This window comes from Schistocerca nitens, chromosome 1 (assembly GCF_023898315.1).
Source record: "Schistocerca nitens isolate TAMUIC-IGC-003100 chromosome 1, iqSchNite1.1, whole genome shotgun sequence".
NCBI classification, from domain to species: domain Eukaryota; kingdom Metazoa; phylum Arthropoda; class Insecta; order Orthoptera; family Acrididae; genus Schistocerca; species Schistocerca nitens.
In genome coordinates, this window is record NC_064614.1 from 1216670639 (window position 1) to 1216691914 (window position 21276).

At 44.9% G+C, this 21276-nt stretch overlaps 1 protein-coding gene across 1 annotated transcript in view; it reads right to left on the reverse strand.

Annotated features, from left to right (window-relative positions):
* LOC126201327 (extracellular matrix organizing protein FRAS1-like) overlaps window positions 1–21276 on the reverse strand; it is a 422703-nt gene that overhangs the window by 197994 nt on the left and 203433 nt on the right. The window contains exons 3-4 of the mRNA XM_049936776.1: window positions 12591–12652; window positions 10235–10384 (exon numbers count right to left, since the gene is read on the reverse strand). Of these exons, the coding sequence (XP_049792733.1) occupies window positions 10235–10384; window positions 12591–12652 (212 nt within the window). The remainder of the gene's footprint in view (window positions 1–10234; window positions 10385–12590; window positions 12653–21276) is intronic.

The following is a 21276-nucleotide window of genomic DNA, read 5'->3' on the forward strand; positions in this document are numbered from 1 at the left end:
AGTACTTTTTGAGGATGCAGGGACGATGGAACTGCAACATGGGGCTTTTCGGTTCCCCATATGCGCCAGTTCTGTTTATTGACGAAGCCGTCCAGGTAAAAATAAGCTTCGTCAGTAAACCAAATGCTGCCCACATGCATATCGCCGTCATCAATCCTGTGCACTATATCGTTTGCGAATGTCTCTCGTGCAGCAATGGTAGCAGCGCTGAGGGGTTGCCGCGTTTGAATTTTGTATGGATAGAGGTGTAAACTCTGGCGCATGAGACGATACGTGGACGTTGGCGTCATTTGGATCGCAGCTGCAACATGGCGAACGGAAACCCGAGGCCGTTGTTGGATCACCTGCTGCACTAGCTGCGCGTTGCCCTCTGTGGTTGCCGTACGCGGTCGCCCTACCTTTCCAGCACGTTCATCCGTCACGTTCCCAGTCCGTTGAAATTTTCCAAACAGATCCTTTATTGTATCGCTTTTCGGTCCTTTGGTTACATTAAACCTCCGTTGAAAACTTCGTCGTGTTGCAACAACACTGTGTTCTAGGCGGTGGAATTCCAACACCAGAAAAATCCTCTGTTCTAAAGAATAAACCATGTTGTCTACAGCACACTTGCACGTTGTGAACAGCACACGCTTACAGCAGAAAGACGACGTACAGAATGGCGCACCCACAGACTGCGTTTTCTTCTATATCGTTCACATCACTTGCAGCGCCATCTGTTGTTGAAAATTGTAATTACTGTAATTTCGAAAGTTTGTCCGCCTGAAAATGTACTGTTGTCCCAAGCATATTGCAACAAACGGTGTATTTCTATCGCTGCTCGTTTAGTTTTTATTGCCGTTTCAAATATACCGGTGAATTTTGAAACACCCTGTAGATGATTTATTGGTGATGTCTGCATCGGAAGAGGAGCAGTTACAGCATTTGGCACAAGTGTTTGACCGCCTACGCACACATGGACTAGTAATTAATCCTGCCAAGTGTGTTTTTGGTGAGAGGTCCACTTTCTAGGATATTTGGCGAATGCACAGGGTATTCGACCGCCACACAGTAAAGTAGAGGCCATAAACAAATACCCCCGCCCTGTCACAGTCAGAGAATTATGACGATTCATTGGAGTAGTGAATTTCTACCAACGCTTCATTCGCAATCATGCACTGATAACTGCACCATTTAATGAACTACTTAAAGGCGCACCTAAACCTAACCACAGTGTGCATTGGACTATCGAGGCGGACACCGCGTTTCACGCTATAAAAAAAGCTATAGCAGAGACCGCACAATTAGCACACCCGGTCGCGCATGCTCCACTCGCTCTCATGGTTGATGCTTCGTCCACTGCCATTGGTGCCGTACTTCAGCAACAAATTGATCAGTTATGGCAGCCCATTGCATTTTACAGTCATAAGTTGTCACCATCTCAGCAACGTTGGGCAACATATGACCGTGAGCTGTACGCCGCTTATGCGGCAGTAAAAAAATTCAGACACGCATTAGAATGGCGAGAGTTCACGATTTACACAGATCATAAACCGCTTACCTATGCCTTTAAGGTAAAGCCAGAGAAAGCATCGCCCAGGCAGCTGCGACACTTAGATTATATCAGCCAGTTCACGATCAGCATGGTGTATGTGGAAGGGAAGCTAAATGTTCCAGCTGATGCACTTTCTCGCATAGAAGCAGTGTCCACAGTAGCAGATGACATCGCACAGGTGGAAGCAGTGACAAAGGCCATTGATTACGACGCCCTCGCGCATGCGCAGCAATGTGATAGTGAGTTGCGTGATCTATTGCAACAAGAGAAAGGTGATGATGATGATGATGTATTGGTTTGTGGGGCGCTCAACTGCGTGGTTATCAGCGCCCGTACAAGTTCCCAACCTTTGCTCAGTCCAATTTCGCCACTGTCTTGGATGATGATGAAATAATGAGGACAACACAAACACCCAGTCATCTCGAGGCAGGTGAAAATCCCTGACCCCGCCGGGAATCGAACCCGGGACCTCGTGCTCGGGAAGCGAGAACGCTACCGTGAGACCACGAGCGGCGGACCAAGAGAAAAGGATTGAAGCTACAGGTCGTGACATTTACTGAAGCAAGCATTGAGTTGTACTGTGACGTAGCAAGAGGAAAGATACGTCGATTTGTGCCACAGCAATTCAGAACACAGGCAATTGCATCAATGCACACCCTGTCACACCCAGGAGTAAGAGCCACACTCAGATTGGTCAAACAAAAATTTGTATGGCCATGTATGCACACAGACTGTAAAACACTTGTGAAGCAATGCTTGGCGTGCCAGATGAATAAAATCACACAGCACGTCAGGGCACCATTAGGAACATTTCTTCCACCAAATCAGCGTTTTGACCATGTGCATGTTGAAATCATCGGCCCACTCTCGACATCGGAAGGCTACAGTTAATGCCTCACGGTGATTGACAGATTTACTAGGTGGCCTAAGGCGTTTCCAATGAAGGTCATCACTGCAGAAACTAAAGCTCAAACATTTTTTCGTGGTTGGATTGCCCGGTTTGGAGTTCCACTGAGAATTACAACTGACCAAGGACGACAATTTGAAGCCTACGTTTTCAAAGCATTGGCTACGTTATTAGGTACGAAACGCATACGCACCACAGCATACCACCCCGCATCAAATGGCATGGTTGAGCGTCTTGATCGACAGTTAAGGGCAGCACTGATATGTCACGCAACACCGAATTGGACAGAGACACTACCTATCGTACTTTTGGGTCTACGAGCGTCATGCAAGAGTGATCTGAAAGCAACAGTAGCAGAACTGGTGTATGGACAAACGTTACGCCTACCTGGAGAATTTCTGCACAGCATGGCAGATGATACAATCACAGCCTCAGAATTCGCCACAAGATTAAGAGAGCATATACGCCAATTGAGACCAACAATGCCTAGAAACCAGCTTGGAAGACACTCGTTCGTTTTTGCGGAGCTGGACAAGTGCACGCATGTATACTTACGAAATGATACTGTTCGTAAACCACTGCAGCCACCATATGACGGACCATATCTGGTAGTCAGTAGGGATACCAGTACATTCCGCATAATGATTAACGGTACACCCACCACAGTTGCAGTGGACCGTATCAAGCCTGCATTTCTGGACGCAACAGACACCACAGTTACCACGGAACACAAACCAGAGAAGACAGGAGAAGCTACAAGATGTGTTCCTGTACCCCATGAACACCACAACACCAGTCACTGCAACACCAAGACCGACGTCGAGGACTACTACACCACTCCCTGACACAACCACTGACACACGTGACGCACCGCCCGGTTTCAAGAAAGAAGTAGTTACAAGAGCTGGACGGCGTGTGAAATTTAATCTGCGGTATCGTTAGCTTTAATGGGGGAGTCATGTAGTGACCTATTTCTGACAATCGATCCCTACAAGTGTACGGTGCTTCATAAACATTCCGTGAAGTGTTAATTTACGTGCAGTGATATAGTTATTCTTTGACTTAGCTTTTGTTAGTTATTCCGTGCTGTTCATGTCTACAGAATTCATTCATGTGTGTAGTGTTAAGTTATTGCTAAATATATGTGGGAATAAAGGAATTGTTTTCTCCAACACCCACAATCCCTTTTCACCTGCAGTCAAGGCCGATGTTTCATCTTGATTAATGCCACTGCGCAAAATGTTCACTTGATGTCATTAATGGTTGGTAAGTAGCTAACACTGCGAGTGAGCGGTGACAGGAGCTGTGTGATGAAATATTTCTCGCGACTTTTCTCAGTACCCCTGTTGATAGGATCTACTGGCCAGTTCTTGTGAAATATGGCATCAAACTATGGGGGAGCTTCGTAACTTGATTCGTAGGAATGAGAATCTGACGCTAGCAATTTGTTCACCGCAAGTCTTTTTCTTGCAATGAAAGCCAGCGCTCGCCCGCCCCCCCCCCTCCCCCTACCGCGCTCTACCAGCACCAACATCCAGCGGCACAACAATGCAAATCGCCTATTATACTTTTAATCATGAAATTAAGCTGACCAGCCGTCATTAATGTCTGAGGGTGTCTTCAATTTTCATGCTATGTCCTCAATTGCTTTCAAACTGATTGAGGACAACAATTCAATTTCTTATTTTTTTGTCCTCAATTTTTGAAATTTCCCAAAATAATTGAAAAAGAAAGAATGTAATGAACATTTTAAACTAGAACTCAACTGAATATACCAGTGCGTCAAAATTTGGCATCAATTGCTTATTTTATTTAATTGCAAGGAAAAGGACATGTAAAGGCGTGGAAGTTTTTTCTGGTACGAATGATTTTTTCCTTGAATTTAGAAATTGCGCTGTACTGGTGGGAAACATTGCGAAGCATCAGGCTAGGTCATCTGGATAATCGTAGTGTTTTTTCGTCTCTGTTTTAATTGAAATATTTTTAGAATAAGCAAAAGGACTTTTCTTTTTCAGCATCCACGTTCTTACGATTAAATAAATAAACGACGACTTGTTTGCACTTTCTGTTGAGAGGTTTAAACTTTTATTAACCGCAGTGATTCAAGCGACTGGCTTCTCGTAAGTTGTCCGAGATGGGTCCAGGTTTGATCCCTGTGAGGGATAGATTTTGTGCTTTAGACAAGGCAGTGGCTATCTTCGTTGTTTCCATTTCGTACCCAGAAGCGGCTGCTTTAGTTTGGAGATAGGTAGAGGCAGCATGTTTACTTTCGTCAAAGTAAGTATGGACTTATTAAGTAACTGTTCCGTATGCTTCTGAAAACAATTCGGTGTTTTAATTTTTCCTCTTTTCCATTTTTTCTTCTCATTAGCTCAATTTTTCCGCTGTTTGATTTTAAATTAATTTTTCCACTCTTTGCCGCCCCTAAAATTTTGCTGCCCTAGTCGACAGAATAGTCTTGCCTAATGGTAGAAACGGCCCTGGAGCCGTCCCATTTATAGTGTGGTAAGTGGGTCATTGTTGGTAGGCTGTGACACCGACGTCATCTGACTTGCGTATACTATACTTTGTTCATCATAAGAATAAACCTGACGCAAACAAATACAAACGTGATGCTTGGTGCGCTCGTATTGTTATGCTCTTGGAAGTAGGTTCCACTTACGCATCAAATATCTTATTACTATGTTAAAGTAAATGAAACTTTAAAACATTCTAATGTATGACAACCATCAACGTTTTTCTTAATCATATTTCAGCAATGTAGTTTTTATTTCAAAAATCATGTACAGTCGCAATCTCTGTACTGTTGTGCTATGATTGTCGTTATGTTAATACATAGTATGAAAATGTCTGAGGCTGCTTCGTGCTCCGCACTGAAGCACACGCGTGGAACACCGTCAAAAAGTGGGGAGAGCCAAGTCGTTCTTAGTATTTTCACAAGTTTTTAGAAAAAAATCACCTTTGAACTTTCCTGAGGAACTGTATGTATTGAAGTTAATGAATTTTTGAATACGGAATGCATAGCTGAATCGGTGGCGTTAAAGAATCATCGCTTAGGCTGCTCTTCTCTTTTTGTTAACTTTGGAATGCGTACATCATTTAAATGTAAAACTCATCAAACATATGCTAACTACTACATATCTAATGATCATTTTAATTAAAACTGCACGTCTTCTTCTTTCTAATTACATATCGCAGGCAAGATTCCAGTTTTCATCTCAAATATAAATGTTTAATCATCGATATTTTATAAAAGATTGTTATTAAAGATTATTTAACTTGAGAAAACATTAGAAATTAAATTTTTAGGACAAAAATGAAAGTCAGATTCTCTTTATCCGGACTATGTGCAGCGTCTTGTAGATCAGACGTGGTCTCGCACGAGCCTGAGTGATTAGCGTCGTGGAAACATGGAGAACAATCATTTCACAGCATTGAGCACACCATTCCAATGCTGCATTTTTGCGGTTGCTACCGTACTACTGCAACATGGACCCAAAAGAACTGATCTGGAGCCAAGTTTTAGGGATTTGTCGCGAGAAATAACAAGTAACAGAATAACGTACTGGAACTAATGCACATTGCTTAAGCACACGTCACTGTCGAACGCTGAGTGGTTACAGAACGGCACGTCATAAAAGAAGAGGAGATAATGCAGCGCTTGTTTGGCTTCGTTGATTCTGTTGTTGACCGACTCGTTATCAATGTAGCAGATGACAGTTCCAGTACTGAAATGTTTTTCTCCGATCGGATAAGAGAAAAAAAAGAAAAAAAGGTTCTAGGCGCTTCAGTCCGGTACCGCGCTGCTGCTACGGTCGCAGGTTCGCATCCTGCCTCAGGCATGGATGTGTGTGATGTCCTAAAGTTAGTTAGGTTTAAGTAGTTCTAAGTCTAGGGGACTGATGACCTCAGATTATAAGTCCCATAGTGCTTAGAGCCATTTGAACCATTTGAAATCCCTGCAGTACGCTTTTGCGTCACACATATCTCGCGGGGAAGTACTACATCTGCTTTTAAGCTAGGAATTTTCATCACCTTTGTTTTTAATTACAATACTGCAATAGCTGAGAACAAGAGCATGGAATGCTGTCTGTCTGATTCTCTAAGAAGCGTGCGGCATTATTGGAGTTTTTCGAATATTATTTCTTTCTCTCTAAAAATTAAATTACATTCCGCACGTCTCTTTTTACGTCGGAACTGCATCTGCTCATATCCCTGCAGGTTAGCTAGACCAGCTGGACAGCCACTGCTGTCCAAGTTAAATGGGCGGTAGAACTGTTGTCCGAAATTATTCACTATCGATCTGCGCATAACGCACAGCATGAAACAAATCCGTGTAGCCGTACTTGACTGAACCGAGACGTCATGGCTTCCGCTCCACGTGAAACGAAATCTAATAACATACCAGCAAACGCGGTAGAATACATGACGTAATGTTTACATCAGGTTTATTGTTATAATGATCATACACTGACGAGCTAAAAAAAAACTGATACACTGCCTAGTATCGCGTAGGGCCCCGCGATCACGCAGAAGTTGCGAAAAATGACGCGGCATGGACTCGGCTAATGTCTGAAGTAGTGCTGGAGGGAATTGACACCATGAATCATGCAGGGCTGTCCATAAATCCGAAAGAGTACAAGGGGATGGAGATATGTTCTGAACAACACGTTGCAAGGCACCCCAGATATGCTCAATAATGATTATGTATGGGGGAGTTTGGTGTTCAAGGAAGTGTATAAATTCAGAAGAGTGTTCCTGGGGCCATGTGTAGCATTTCTGGATGTGTGGGGTGTCGCATTGTCGTGCTGCGTCTGCAGCTCGTGGTCTTGTGGCTAGTGTTGCTACCTGTGGATCACGGGGTCCCAGGGTCGATTCCCAGACGGGTTGGGGATTTTCTCTGTCTGGAGATTGGGTGTTTGTGTTGTCCTCATCATTTCATCATCATCATCCTCATCATTCGTGACAGTGTCTAGATTGGACTGTGAAAAAAATTGGACTATGAAAAAATTGGGACTTTGTATGGGCGCTGATGACCGTGCAGTTGAGCGCCCCACAAACCAAATATCATCATCATCATTGTCGTGCTAGAATTGCCCAAATCCGACGGATTGCACAATGGATATGAATGGATGTAGGTGATCAAACAGGATGCTTATGTACTTGTCACCTGCCAGAGTTGTATCTAGACGTATCAGGGGTCTCATATCACTCCAACTGCACATGTCCTAGACCACTCCAGAGCTTCCACCTACTTGGACAGTCCCATGCTGACATACAGGGTCCATGGAGTCATGAGGTTGTCTTCAAACTCGTACACGTCCATCCGATCGATACAATCTGATACGAGATTCGTCCGACCAGGCAACATGTTTCCAGTCATCAACACTCCAATGTCGGTGTTGACAAGCCCAGGCGAGCCTTAAAACTTGGTGTCGTGCAGTCATCAATAGTACATGAGTGGGCCTTCGGCTCCGAAAGCCCATATCGATGATGTTTCTTTGAATGGTTCGCACACTGACGCATGTTGATGGCCCAACGTTGAAATCTGGGGCAATTTGCGGAAGCGTTGCACTTTTGTCACGTTGAACCATTCTCTTCAGTCGTCGTTGGTCCACTTCTTGCAGGATCTTTTTCCGGTCTCAACGAAGTCGGAGATTTGATGTTTTACCGTACTCCTGATATTCACGGTACACTCGTGAAATGGTCGTACGGGAAAATCCCCTCTTCATCGCTGCCTCGGAGATGCTGTGACCCATCGCTCGTGCGCCGATTATAACACCACGTTCAAATTCAGTTATATCTCGATAACATGCCATTGTAGTAGCAGTAACCGATCTAACAACTGCGCCAGACAATTTCTGTCTTACATAGGCGTTGCCGACTGCAGCGCCTTGTTCTGCCTGTTTACGTATCTCTGTGTTTGAATACGCGTGCCTATACCAGTTTCTTTGGTTGACAGTCTTAAATTCCTGGGATTACAACTTGATAATAAATTCAGTTGGGAGGAGCACACCACAGAACTGCAGAAACGCCTTAACAAATCTCTATTTGCAATTCGAGTGTTAGCAGACATAGGCGACATAAAAATGAAAAGGCTTGCATACTTTGCCTACTTTCATTCCATAATTTCATATGGTATAATACAGGGTGATTCAAAAAGAATAAAACAACTTTAAAAACGTGTATTTAATGAAAGAAACATAATATAACCTTCTGTTATACATCACTACAAAGAGTATTTAAAAAGGTTTTTTTTCACTCAAAAACAAGTTCAGAGATGTTCAATATGGCCCCCTCCAGACACACGAGCAATATCAACCCGATACTCCAACTCGTTCCACACTCTCTGTAGCATATCAGGCGTAACAGTTTGGATAGCTGCTGTTATTTCTCGTTTCAAATCATCAATGGTGGCTGGGAGAGGTGGCCGAAACACCATATCCTTAACATACCCCCATAAGAAAAAATCGCAGGGGGTAAGATCAGGGCTTCTTGGAGGCCAGTGATGAGTGCTCTGTCACGGGCTGCCTGGCGGCCGATCCATCGCCTCGGGTAGTTGACGTTCAGGTTTCATAACTAACCTTTTTCGTAGGACTCTCCATACAGTTGATTGTGGAATTTGCAGCTCTCTGCTAGCTCTGCGAGTCGATTTTCCTGGGCTGCGAACAAATGCTTGCTGGATGCGTGCTACATTTTCATCACTCGTTCTCGGCCGTCCAGAACTTTTCCCTTTGCACGAACACCCATTCTCTGTAAACTGTTTATACCAACGTTTAATACACCACCTATCAGGAGGTTTAACACCATACTTCATTCGAAATGCACGCTGAACAACTGTCGTCGATTCACTTCTGCCGTACTCAATAACACAAAAAGCTTTCTGTTGAGCGGTCGCCATCTTAGCATCAACTGACGCTGACGCCTAGTCAACAGCGCCTCAAGCGAACAAATGTACAACTAAATGAAACTTTATAGCTCCCTTAATTCGCCGACAGATAGTGCTTAGCTCTGCCTTTTGTCGTTGCAGAGTTTTAAATTCCTAAAGTTGTGGTATTCTTTTTGAATCACCCTGTATTTTGGGGAAACTCTTCAAGTGAAACAAAAGTTTTCAGAGTCCAAAAGCGTGTAAATACGTATTATTTGTGGAGTAAATTCACGAACGTCCTGTAGAAACCTCTTCAAAGAACTGGGTGTACTAACTACTGCCTCTCAGTATATTTACTCCTTAATGAAATTTGTCCTAAATAATATATCTCTTTTTCCAACAAACAGCTCAGTTCATACATACAATACCAGGAACAAAAATGATCTGCACAAGGACTTAAAAGCACTTACTTTAGTTCAAAAAGGGGTCCACTACTCAGGAACACTTATCTTCAATCATATGCCAGCAAACATAAAAAATTTAGTTACAAATAAAGATCAGTGTAAAAGTAGCCTGAAAGACCTACTAGTGGCCAACTCCTTCTACTGCACTGACGAATTTTTTAATCCAAACAAATGATGTATTGTATATATTCATACTATTAGTATCGTTATTTCAGCTTTTTTTTTTTTGTAAAATGACATGTTCCACATCCACGAGGATCTCCTCAGCACGGATCTATGGAACGAAAAACTAATCTAATCTAATCTAATCTTCAGTGTACATACATTGCCGTACGACACCCATTCGCGACGTGGTTGAGTACTGAGTTGCACTCAGGCGTGTAACGCGCACCCACCACGGGCAGTCGATTGTGAGGAGAGAGTTGCTGGTGCGGGGCGTAACCTCGGTGGCAGGTAAAACTTACCGGGGCGAGCGGGCGGTCGGCGTGCAGCAGGCGCCCCTCGTCGGGCGGCAGCGGCCGCTGCACGTGGAACAGCACGTCCTGCGGCGCGGCGCCTGCGGCCACCAGCTGCAGGTGGTGCTGAGACAGCGCCGTCGCCTGGCCCGCCGGCACCTGCGACACCAACAACAGCTGCACTCACACCTCTGCTTCCACGACTGTGTACAACGCGCTTTTGTATACCATCACCACTTTCTCACCTCAAGTTCCCGTGCAAAGCATGTGTTGCGGACTCAAAGAACATACTAGGTGCGATCAAAAAGAAATGGCAAATTTTAATTTCGTGGCGTTTATTCGTCCGATTCTTATTTTTTTTTTTTTCATTTTATTGGTACACATGTTACTGGCGTATGCTTGCATTTTCAGCTACTTGAATATTTAGTTTATTGTTGACAGTCGAAAAGGTTACACGTATTCCATAAAATTTCGGGCGTGCAGCCTAAATTTCAGAAGGGCGTTTGAGAGAGTACCGCATTGTCGATCCAGGAAATGATCACATGGAGTAGTTTCAAGAATAAAATGAGTTTATAATTTACCTGGACGTGAATGTTCAACATAACGAAAGTAACATATGGTGTAGGGCCTACCATAAGGAAGCGTTATGAAACTGTAAATGATCTTAATATACACGAGTTCGTTGGCGGCAATGCTGTACACAGAAAAGTATCATTTCTGGACGGTCTTAAGGAAATTCAGAAAGACTTGAACAGAATTCCCAGTTAGTGTATGGAATGACAGCTCTCTTTACATGTAGTAACCAATTACAAAATGTTCTGGCGTAACCACAAGCGTCAGAACGAAAAGGAAGAACGCTAGATTAGAGAAGGCGGTGAGGCGACAACAAGGACCGCGCCACGACAGGAACGACCTCTGTCAGTAGTGAATGCAAGCGCAGAGTATTAGAACGGCCTAGCAGAGAGTGCTGCGAGAACAGCTATTAGTGACCCACAAACTGTGTGTCAAACTTGCATGAACACTGACTGTAGCAAGGGTTCTGATTTATGTTGCATGTCGCCCATAGCTTGCGACACCGTTGTTATTTCGAGGTTAAGTATTGCCAATCTGCTTTATTGAAATAACTGTTAATGTTATTTGCTTGAATTGTTGTACAGCATTCCGAGAACACAGAATCCTTTTAGGCGCCCTAACGAGGCGAGTGGGCAAGACCCCACATTTGGCGACAAGGACTCAACACAAAAATAGTGGCTAACTTCTGAAGCCTTTCACACTGATTTGGTAGGACCTATTTAGAGGTGATATTAAAATCGATCACAATGGACAAGATCTTCTCTGCTAGCTCTGAAATTGGAATGATTTTTATATTTAATCTATCACGCTGGAGTACAATAAACAGAATACGCCCGTCATTTGCCCTTCTTCTTGCGTGGCCGAATTCTAGCGATGCCAGTTTCTTCCACCGACACGATTGAAATCAAAATACGTCACTTTGTAGACTAAACCGGAATACATCCCAGTAGAGAATATTCCTACAGTGATTCTCAGTCGGAAGAACTGACTTAACATCGACGTCAAGGTGAATAAGCACAGATACAACCAGATCGAATTGAGCAAGGCACAGAATCCTTCTCAGTATATCCCTGCTGTTTTCCTTCTGTCCAACAGTGCATCACTACCTCTGTCACACTGTCAACAGCATCCACGCTTTTCACGTCTCTCTCTATTTCTGTTTTTTTTCCTTTTTTTTTTTTTTTACTTTCATTTCCTCTGCTAACGTCATCCCATTAATTCCCGCTCTTCGTCTGGCAAGTCAATTTCTTCTCCACATTCATTCTGTGCTGCTGCCATACATTTCTGTCAAATGTCACTACTCACATTCAACAAGAACATAATTAGGAAATCACTTAACACAACATTAATAAGGCATTAATTTCTGAAATTCATTATAGTCATCAATACATCTACTACTATCATTATCCTGCTTATGTATTAAGCATATTGTAGAGTTTTCTCACAGAGGAATTGGGAATGGATGAACGAGAGAAAATAAGTGCTTAAACATATAAATAAAACAAAATCGGGGTTGACGTTTTAGAATAACGCATCTCAGCGTTCATCCGAAATGATTCAGAAAAGCTGCGAAAAACTTAGATCAGGATATCTGAAAGTATATTTCAACCATGTTTCGTCCAAAATAAAACTTCACTATTTTAACTAGTGTGTTTTACTCGGCTGTACAGGAGAGAAGTTTGGGCTGCGACCCAATTTTACGCTTACTGTGCTACTGCCTTTGCAGTAATTACGATATCTTACTAACGAAACAGAAGAACACTTAAAACAGTGAATTATGGCTAGTACTTACCGAGACCACAAGATTAGCATCCGATCGGAGGGTGCCGAGAGGTGTCTGCAGCTCTACACATCCTGTGGGCACAATAAAAATGTTTTTTATACGAGACATCACCACAAAAAGTCACAGATGAAAAAATAAACATGAAATTTTCTAGAAGAAAGTAAAAATGTGATGATAATGGTGCAGCTGATAGTTTCTACATTGTGAGTTGCCGCTGCTGAAACGATTTTACGTCCGCCATGTAGGCGAATGCTGTGGATTGTGTGTCGTTCGTTAAGTGCTGGCTTGATGTGGTAGTCATAGTGTTCATTTTATACACGGTGTCCCAGGAGAAATGTTCAATATGCAGGGATACGACAGAAACGCTCATTTGGGGCAAAAACTTCACATTCTGAATGGTTTCAGAGATAGAAAGCATGTTATGTACATTCGTTTTTGGCTAGTGGCGTGCTACCTTATGAGTCCCAATCTCTTTGATGTCTTATTCTAGTCCAGTCAATCTCGTTGATTTCAATCTCTTTGCTCGGGATGTATTTCTGCTTGAAGCTAGCCCACTGAACGTGCATTTGTCCGTGGTGTGTTGTGAGTGAAGTAGTCTGAGCAATTGAGAGTGTATCAGGGAGAAGCATCCGTTAAATGGGTTTGTTCATGCGCTGTCTAAAAGTCCCACATCTACGCTAGTGAAGAATACGCAGACATGGTGTATTTTTGCGGTTTCTGTGATGGTAGTGCTCCTGCTGCAGTAGAGGAATATCGTTGGTGTTTTCAGACACGTCAAATTCCTGATTGTAGAGTACTTACCAGAGTTTTCAGAACAGTAATACTTTGTAAAACGCATGTTGTAATGTTTAGTAACTGTTGTACATGTGTAAACCTGACAATGTATTGATTAATACAGGAAATGAGTAGCAATGTACACTGAATTTGTCTTATCTCGGAAACCTTTCTGAATTGGGCATATGCTCAAATGAAGCTTTTTGCTTAAACCCATTGTAACCCTGAATATTGGCCATGCCTCCTGGGACGCTCTGTTTAGTTATGATGAGAGTAAAATGCCATAGGAGTTTACATACAGTATATTGCAGAAATGTAGCCCAAGAAAGACAGGAGTCCATATAACGTAGGCTGTACGTCAAATTAGGAATAGACGTGGGACTGGATCTTGTGATTAGAATGTGGAAGCTCAATCGAGTTACCAGAAATGACAGGGTTAAGGGCCCACGGGTGCATGCTGTGGAATACATAACAAGGAAAGTGCTGGCTGTTTTGTGAGGCAACCTGTCTTAAAGCTGTGCTAGGTCAGTACTCTTTCAGCATTAATGTTCGAACGTAACTCTAAAAATATGGTATTAGGCATATAGTCTGCTGTATCAAAGGCAGACTATTTCGCCAAAAACATAGCACTAGTCTACAGTACGTTCTATACCATAATAATATTGACGAAATATTGTGTGTTTATGTCCTTTTAATGTGGTATGTCCAACTTTTATTTTCTACTTATATGTTAAAGTAAACGGCTGAAAGCAAGGGGAAACTACAACCGTAATTTTTCCCGAGGGCATGCAGCTTTACTACATGGAGAGCTGCATCAAACCAGTCTCAGGACTGAAGACCACAACAACAACATGTTAAAGTACGAGCTTTAGCCTTATAAAACTACTTCTCATTTGTTTTCTATCTGATAGATTACTGATAATGACTTTGGTCGAAACTCATTAAAGTTGTGTAGCCAGTGAAAATAAACTGTGATAAAGACGGAACATTACATTAATGATAGTCACACAGTAACCGTGATTCGGGAATTTAAACTCCGTCCTGATAATAACTTGATTTGTTCTGGTGTACGTTATATATGCCGGATGATGGGTGTGGTGTCACCGCCAGACACCACACTTGCTAGGTGGTAGCTTTAAATCGGCCGCGGTCCATTAGTACATGTCGGACCCACGTGTCGCCACTGTCAGTGATCGCAGACCGAGCGCCACCACACGGCAGGTCTCGAGAGACGGACTAGCACTCGCCCCAGTTGTACGGACGACGTAGCTAGCGATGCACACTGACGAAGCCTCGCTCATTTGCAGAGCCGATAGTTAGAATAGACTTCAGCTAAGTCAATGGCTACGACCTAGCAAGGCGCCATTAGCATTACATAGCAATTGATAGTTATCGTATGAAGCATGTCTCATCAAGAGCGATGTATACAAATGATGGATTAAAGTTAAGTATTCCAGCAGCTACGTACTTTTCTTTATAGCATTCATTACTCGCATTCGGGAGGACGACGGTTCAATCCCGCGTCCGGCCATCCTGATTTAGGTTTTCCGTGATTTCCCTAAATCACTCCAGGAAAATGCCGGGATGGTTCCTCTGAAAGGGCACGGCCGACTTCCTTCCCCATCCTTCCCTAATTCGATGAGACCGATGACCACGCTGTCTGGTCTCCTTCCCCAAAAAACCAACCAACCAACCATTACGTATCCTGTTTCAGACCTTCACGCCATCCTTCGTGTGTTTATAGCGTGCATTGCGGTCCCCTCAAATCACACTGTGTCGGCACTTCTGTCGACACATCATATGGCGACGAGGCTTAAAAGAGGATTTCGCGTTCGTATTGCACTAATTTACTTGTGTCATGGCTTCGCCAGATGTACTGTCAGAATTTTATCGCTTGCAGAATCAGCAGACGCAGGCGTTATTGGATGCCTTTGGACAGCTCGTTCAGGGTCAACCTGCACTGCAAAACGATGCGGCAGCTGCCGCTTCACCGCTACTGCAGCCACAACATGCTGTTGCACCCCCGTTCCGGCCATTTGACCCGGCAATGGAAACATGGACGGAGTGGTCACGCCAATTTGGATTTCATCTCGCCGCCTACAGAATTCAAGGTAATGAGCGGCAGCCTCACTTCTTGTCGTGTGTCGGGGTGCAGACATACTGTGTGATAGTGAAATTGTTTCCTCGACGCGACGTAGCAACTCTGTCCTACGAAGAAATTTTGTCGGCATTAGATGCCTATTTCAAAGAAACAGTCAATGTCGTTGCACAAAGGTATACATTCTTTCGTACAAAACGTACGGCCGGTCAGACTAATAGGGAGTGGGTTGCAACATTGCAAGGCCTTACTAGGGATTGTGCTTTTGAGTGTGAATGTGGACTTCCTTATTCACATACAATGGTACGTGATGCAATTGCACAGAACGTTTCAGATGTTCGTATACGGGAGCAAATTTTAAAACTAGTTAATCCCTCCCTTCAACAAGTGATAGACATATTACGAGGGTCGGTCAAAAAGTAATGCCTCCCATTTTTTTTCTACTTAAAGAAATTAAGTTAAGTGAAAAATTTGAATTTGGCGCCATTCCTCAAACCTTCTGCAGTCCACTGCAGTAGTAACTTTCTGTGTCAACAGGTGGCAGCACAGCAGAAGTTTGTAAGATGGCCGACATCGATGTTCGTTTGAGACAGCGTTGTGTGATTGAATTCTTGAATGCAGAAGGTGAAACGCCCATACGCATTCATGAAAGACTGAAGAAGGTGTATGGTGTTGTGACAGTGGATGTCAGCACTGTTAGACGATGGGTTCGTCGTTGTAAGGAAGCTGAAGGGCAAACACCGTTGACTGACGAAAAGCGGAGCGGCAGGCCGGTGAGTGCAGTGACTCCATACAACATTCAGCAAGTTGATGACATCATTCGTGGTGACCGTCGGGTGACTGCAGATGAAGTGTGTCGCATTATTTCTCTTAGTAAAGGCAGTGTGATCACGATTATTAAACAATTGGGGTACTCAAAAGTTTGTGCACGGTGGGTTCCAAGAATGTTAACCGATCAGAATAAAGAGGCAAGGAAAACAATAGCCTCCCAACACTTGCAGCGCTTCCGTTTGGAGGGAGATGAGTTTCTGAAAAAAATTGTGACCGGGGACGAAACATGGGTGCATTTTTTTGAACCCGAATCAAAGAGGCAGTCAATGGAGTGGCGTCACACAAGCTCGCCGAGGAAGAAAAAATTCAAAACTGTGCGATCGGCAGGGAAAGTTATGGCAACAGTTTTCTGGGATACAGAGGGTGTGATTCTGGTTGATTTTTTGGAGCAGGGATGCACAATAAATTCTGTTCAATACGTCACAACCCTCAAAAAACTTAAAGCACGTCTTCAGCGAGTTCGCCCAACAAAATCAATGGCAGATGTTCTTCTTTTGCATGACAATGCAAGACCACACACCAGTCGTCACACCTCTGATGAGATTGTCAAAATTGGATGGGAAGTTTTGCCTCATCCCCCATACAGCCCTGACCTGGCACCATCAGACTTCCATCTGTTCGGGCCACTAAAAGAAGCTCATTGTGGGATTCATTTTGAAGATGAGGAGGCCGTCAAAACATCCGTGTGTCAATGGCTTAGGAAGCAGAGCTGTGATTTTTACCGTGCTGGGATACATGCCCTTGTTCAAAGATGGACCAAAACTGTAGAGATGGGCGGAGATTACATTGAAAAATGACAAAATGATCCTCAATGTTGTGGTTTTCAACCTATGTAATTGCATTTAAATTTCCTGACAATTAAACGTAGAAAAAAAATAGGAGGCATTACTTTTTGACTGACCCTCGTAGATAGGCAAGACACACTTGACTTTGCACAGGAATCATTTGAACCTTCACCAGCCGTGTGTCACATTAACCGGCCCACCGGGCGCGCTGCACGGAACGATAACCAGCCCTCGCGCTCGTCCGCGCTGCTGCCGCCTAGCTCTCCACGTGTGCCGCGTAAGCATGCCAATGCAGTTCTAAAATCTTGCCCGCGGTGTGCGACTAGACATTCGCGTGAACATTACCTGTCACGCCAAGCTATTTGCTTTTACTGTAATAAGAAAGGACATGTTCAAAGTGTTTACCAGAAAAAGCTTCGAACAGACAATCACAACCATTCCAGGCCCTTTGCTTCACGCCGGAATCGAACCAAGGACACTCAGGCTCGTGGACCTTCGCCCATGGACATTCATGTAGTTAATTCCACTCCGTCCAGTGCCACTTTCTCTAACAGTGACTGTGTTCGTCCCACAAAAAGTGAACGTTGACGTCGCCGGAAATCTCGTCAGGTCGCAAGTGCTTCTGTACCTGTATCAGTTCAAATTGCACGAGACAGTCGCTCTTGTCGTCAGCAGGACAATAAACTTTTTGTAGACTTGGACCTTGAAGGCAAAGTGATCCCATTCCAGCTCGATACCGGAGCTGCAGTTTCATTGATCAATCACGACACGTACAAACAACTGGGCACACCTCCGTTGTGTGCTGCAAATGTTCAGCTCACTAGTTATTCAGGACAGCCTATCCCTGTGTTAGGACAGTGCAGCCTTCTTGCAACATACAAGGGACAAACAAAACTGGTGTCATTTTACGTTATTCGTTCTTTTACTGCAGTGAACTTGTTTGGTTTAGATTTATTTCAGTTGTTTAACTTGTCAATAGTCAATCAGGTCCTCTCAGTGAACCAGACTGTGCCTTCAGCCACTGTTTCTAGTCTATGTGACGAATTTGCAGACATTTTTGCACCAGGCCTTGGTTGCGCTAAGAACTATAAAGCACATTTGGAACTGAAAGTCAATGCGCAACCGAAATTTTTCAGAGCTTGCATTGTTCCCCACGCACTGCGTGATGAGGTAGCAAGAACATTACACGATTTGGGATCACAAGGTGTGATTGAATGTGCGCAATGCCTCTTCTCTTTCAGCTCCGCTTCATCGCTTACGCCGTAAAGGTGTTCCGTTCGTCTGGACGATGGAATGCGAACGCGCCTTTCGCCAGTTGAAATCGGCGTTGCTTTCTAATACTTGCCTTACGCCATTCGATCCCCAGAAACCCCTTTTGTTGATGCTAGATGCATCGGATTTCGGGATCGGTGCTGTGCTTGCGCACAAAGATGGATCGCATGATCGCCCTATTGCCTTTGCGTCCAAATTGCTCTCGTCAGCGCAAAGAAATTATTCACAGATAGAGAAAGAAGCTTTGGCTCTCGTATTTGGTGTTACTAAGTTCCATGATTTCTTGTATGGTCGTCACTTTACCATCATCACGGACCACAAACCTTTGACATCGCTTTTTCATCCGAACAAGCCTGTACCTCCACGTACAGCGCAGAAATTCATTTGCTGGTCAATTTTCCTCTCGCAGTACCGCTACGATATCTTGTATCGGTCCACTGCTAAGCACGGCAACGCTGATGCGTTGTCCCGTTTGCCTGTTGCTGAGGATAGAGCATTCGATTCTTCCGAACTTGCTTGCATGTTCATTGATTCGGAAACCGATGACGTGGTCGAATCGTTTCCAATTGATTTTCGTCGTGTGGCTACCGCCACAGCTGCTGACCCTGTCCTTGCTACCGTTTTGCGTTTTGTTGCTACGCAATGGCCCTAGTCAAAGTCACGGATCGAGGATCCGTTGGTTCGCCGATTTTTTGCTCACAGGGAGAGACTTTTTGTACGACGTGGTGTTTTGTTGTTGCGTTCTGATAATGGTCAGTCCAGAGTTGTGGTCCCATGTTCGTTACAGTCCTCTGTCTTACGGCTTCTTCACCGAGGACATTGGAGTATAGTGCGAACAAAACAACTTGCTCGTCAGCACTGTACTTGGTTCGGAATCGATGCTGCGATTACGCATATGTGCTCTTCTTGCATGGCGTGTGCCGAACAACAATCCGCACCACCGCGGAAATTCTTTGCATGGCCGAAAGCCACTTCCCCTTGGCAACGCTTGCACATCGATTTTGTTGGTCCCTTCTGGAATGCTCGATGGTTGGTTCTAGTCGATTCCTTCAGTAATTTTCCTTTTGTTGTCCGGATGTCTTCCACGACGTCATCTGTCACCATCCAAGTGTTATCCGCTATATTTTGCATTGAAGGTCTTCCACAGACTATTGTTTCCGACAATGGCCCTCAATTCATGTCCGCGGAATTTCAGTCATTCTGCACGGCCAATGGTATTCAACATCTGACATCCGCGCCGTTTTCGCCTCAGTCGAACGGTGCCGCTGAACGATTGGTCCGGACTTTCAAGTCACAGATGTTGAAGTTGAAAGACTCGCATTCTCGGGAGGACGCGTTGTTGCTCTTTTTGTCTTCGTATCGCTCTCAGCCCCGAGATGGTCGCTCGCCGGCTGAGTTGTTGCACGGTCGTCCTCATCGAACCTTGATGTCTTTGCTGCATCCGCCGCATCAGGTTCTTGTGCAGCGGCAGACACCTGCTTTCGCTCCAGGCGACGTTGTCTATTATCGCAACCATCGCGGTTCACAGCGTTGGCTCGCGGGGCGCATTCTTCGCTGCCTCGGCCGCGCTATGTATTTGGTTTTGGGGGCCTCTGGTGAGGTGCGTCGGCATCTCAATCAGCTGCGCCTCTGTCGTCGCCTGGGTTCTGCCGCTCCCCGTCTGCTTTCAGCGACGGTGCCGTCCGGTCAGCGCCCTGGGGACCCATCTACTGGCTCGCCTCATCCCCAGGTGTTACCGATGCTGCCTTCCATTTTGCCCCATGGCGACGTGCCACCGCCGCCGCCGGTCCTCCCGCCGCCGCCCGCAGTGGACGCTTTCCTGCTGCCGCCGGGCGCCTCCCTGGGTCACGCGCCGCCGATCGCTTCCCGTGACCAGCTGTCCTCAGACTTGGAACTCTTGCCGGCTCCGGACCAGATGTCGTCTTCGCGCGTCGGGTACCCCGACGCAATGGAGGTCGACCCTTCGGCCCCTCCTGTCTCTCTACGGGCGCATACACCGCATGTTGACGTGCACCCTGGACTAGGCGTTTCCTAGCTCCCATCGGACCGAATGGCAGGGTGCGGGTGGCACAGCCTCGCCTGTTGTTAGGCTCCCCACCTCATCGCCTACGTCAACATGGGGTCCTCCCCACGGCGGGCGGAAGCCTTATAACACGACCGTTCGCCGATTTGCGGGGGAGGAATGTGGTGTCACCGCCAGACGCAAGACCACTTGCTAGGTGGTAGCTTTAAATCGGCCGCGGTCCATTAGTACATGTCGGACCCGCGTGTCGCCACTGTCAGTGATCGCAGACCGAGCGCCACCACACGGCAGGTCTCGAGAGACTTACTAGCACTCGCCCCAGTTGTACGGACGACTTAGCTAGCAATGGACACTGACGAAGCCTCGCTCATTTGCAGAGCAGATAGTTAGAATAGCCTTCAGCTAAGTCAATGGCTACGACCTAGCAAGGCGCCATTAGCATTACATAGCAATTGATAGTTATCGTATGAAGCATGTCTCATCAAGAGCGATGTATACAAATGATGGATTAAAGTTAAGTATTCCAGCAGCTACGTACTTTTCTTTATAGCACTCATTACGTATCCTGTTTCAGACCTTCACGCCATCCTTCGTGTGTTTATAGCGTGCATTGCGGTCCCCTCAAATCACACTGTGTCGGCACTTCTGTCGACACATCAATGGGAAAGGCGTTTAAGTCATTGGGTTGTTGGCTTTCTAGAAACTCTACGAAGATAAGAAAAATTTAAATTGCTGGATCCAAATAGCTGTTGTATTAGGTCCCACCTCACCACAACATCAGTTATATATCGTGTCATCTGATTTTTGGTGTTCTTTCCTGCGATTGGCTGACAGAATAAAAACGTGCACCTGCCATGTTAGTTTCAGTGTCTGCGAAGGTAACATGCCATATTTTGTGGCTTTGGTATTTAT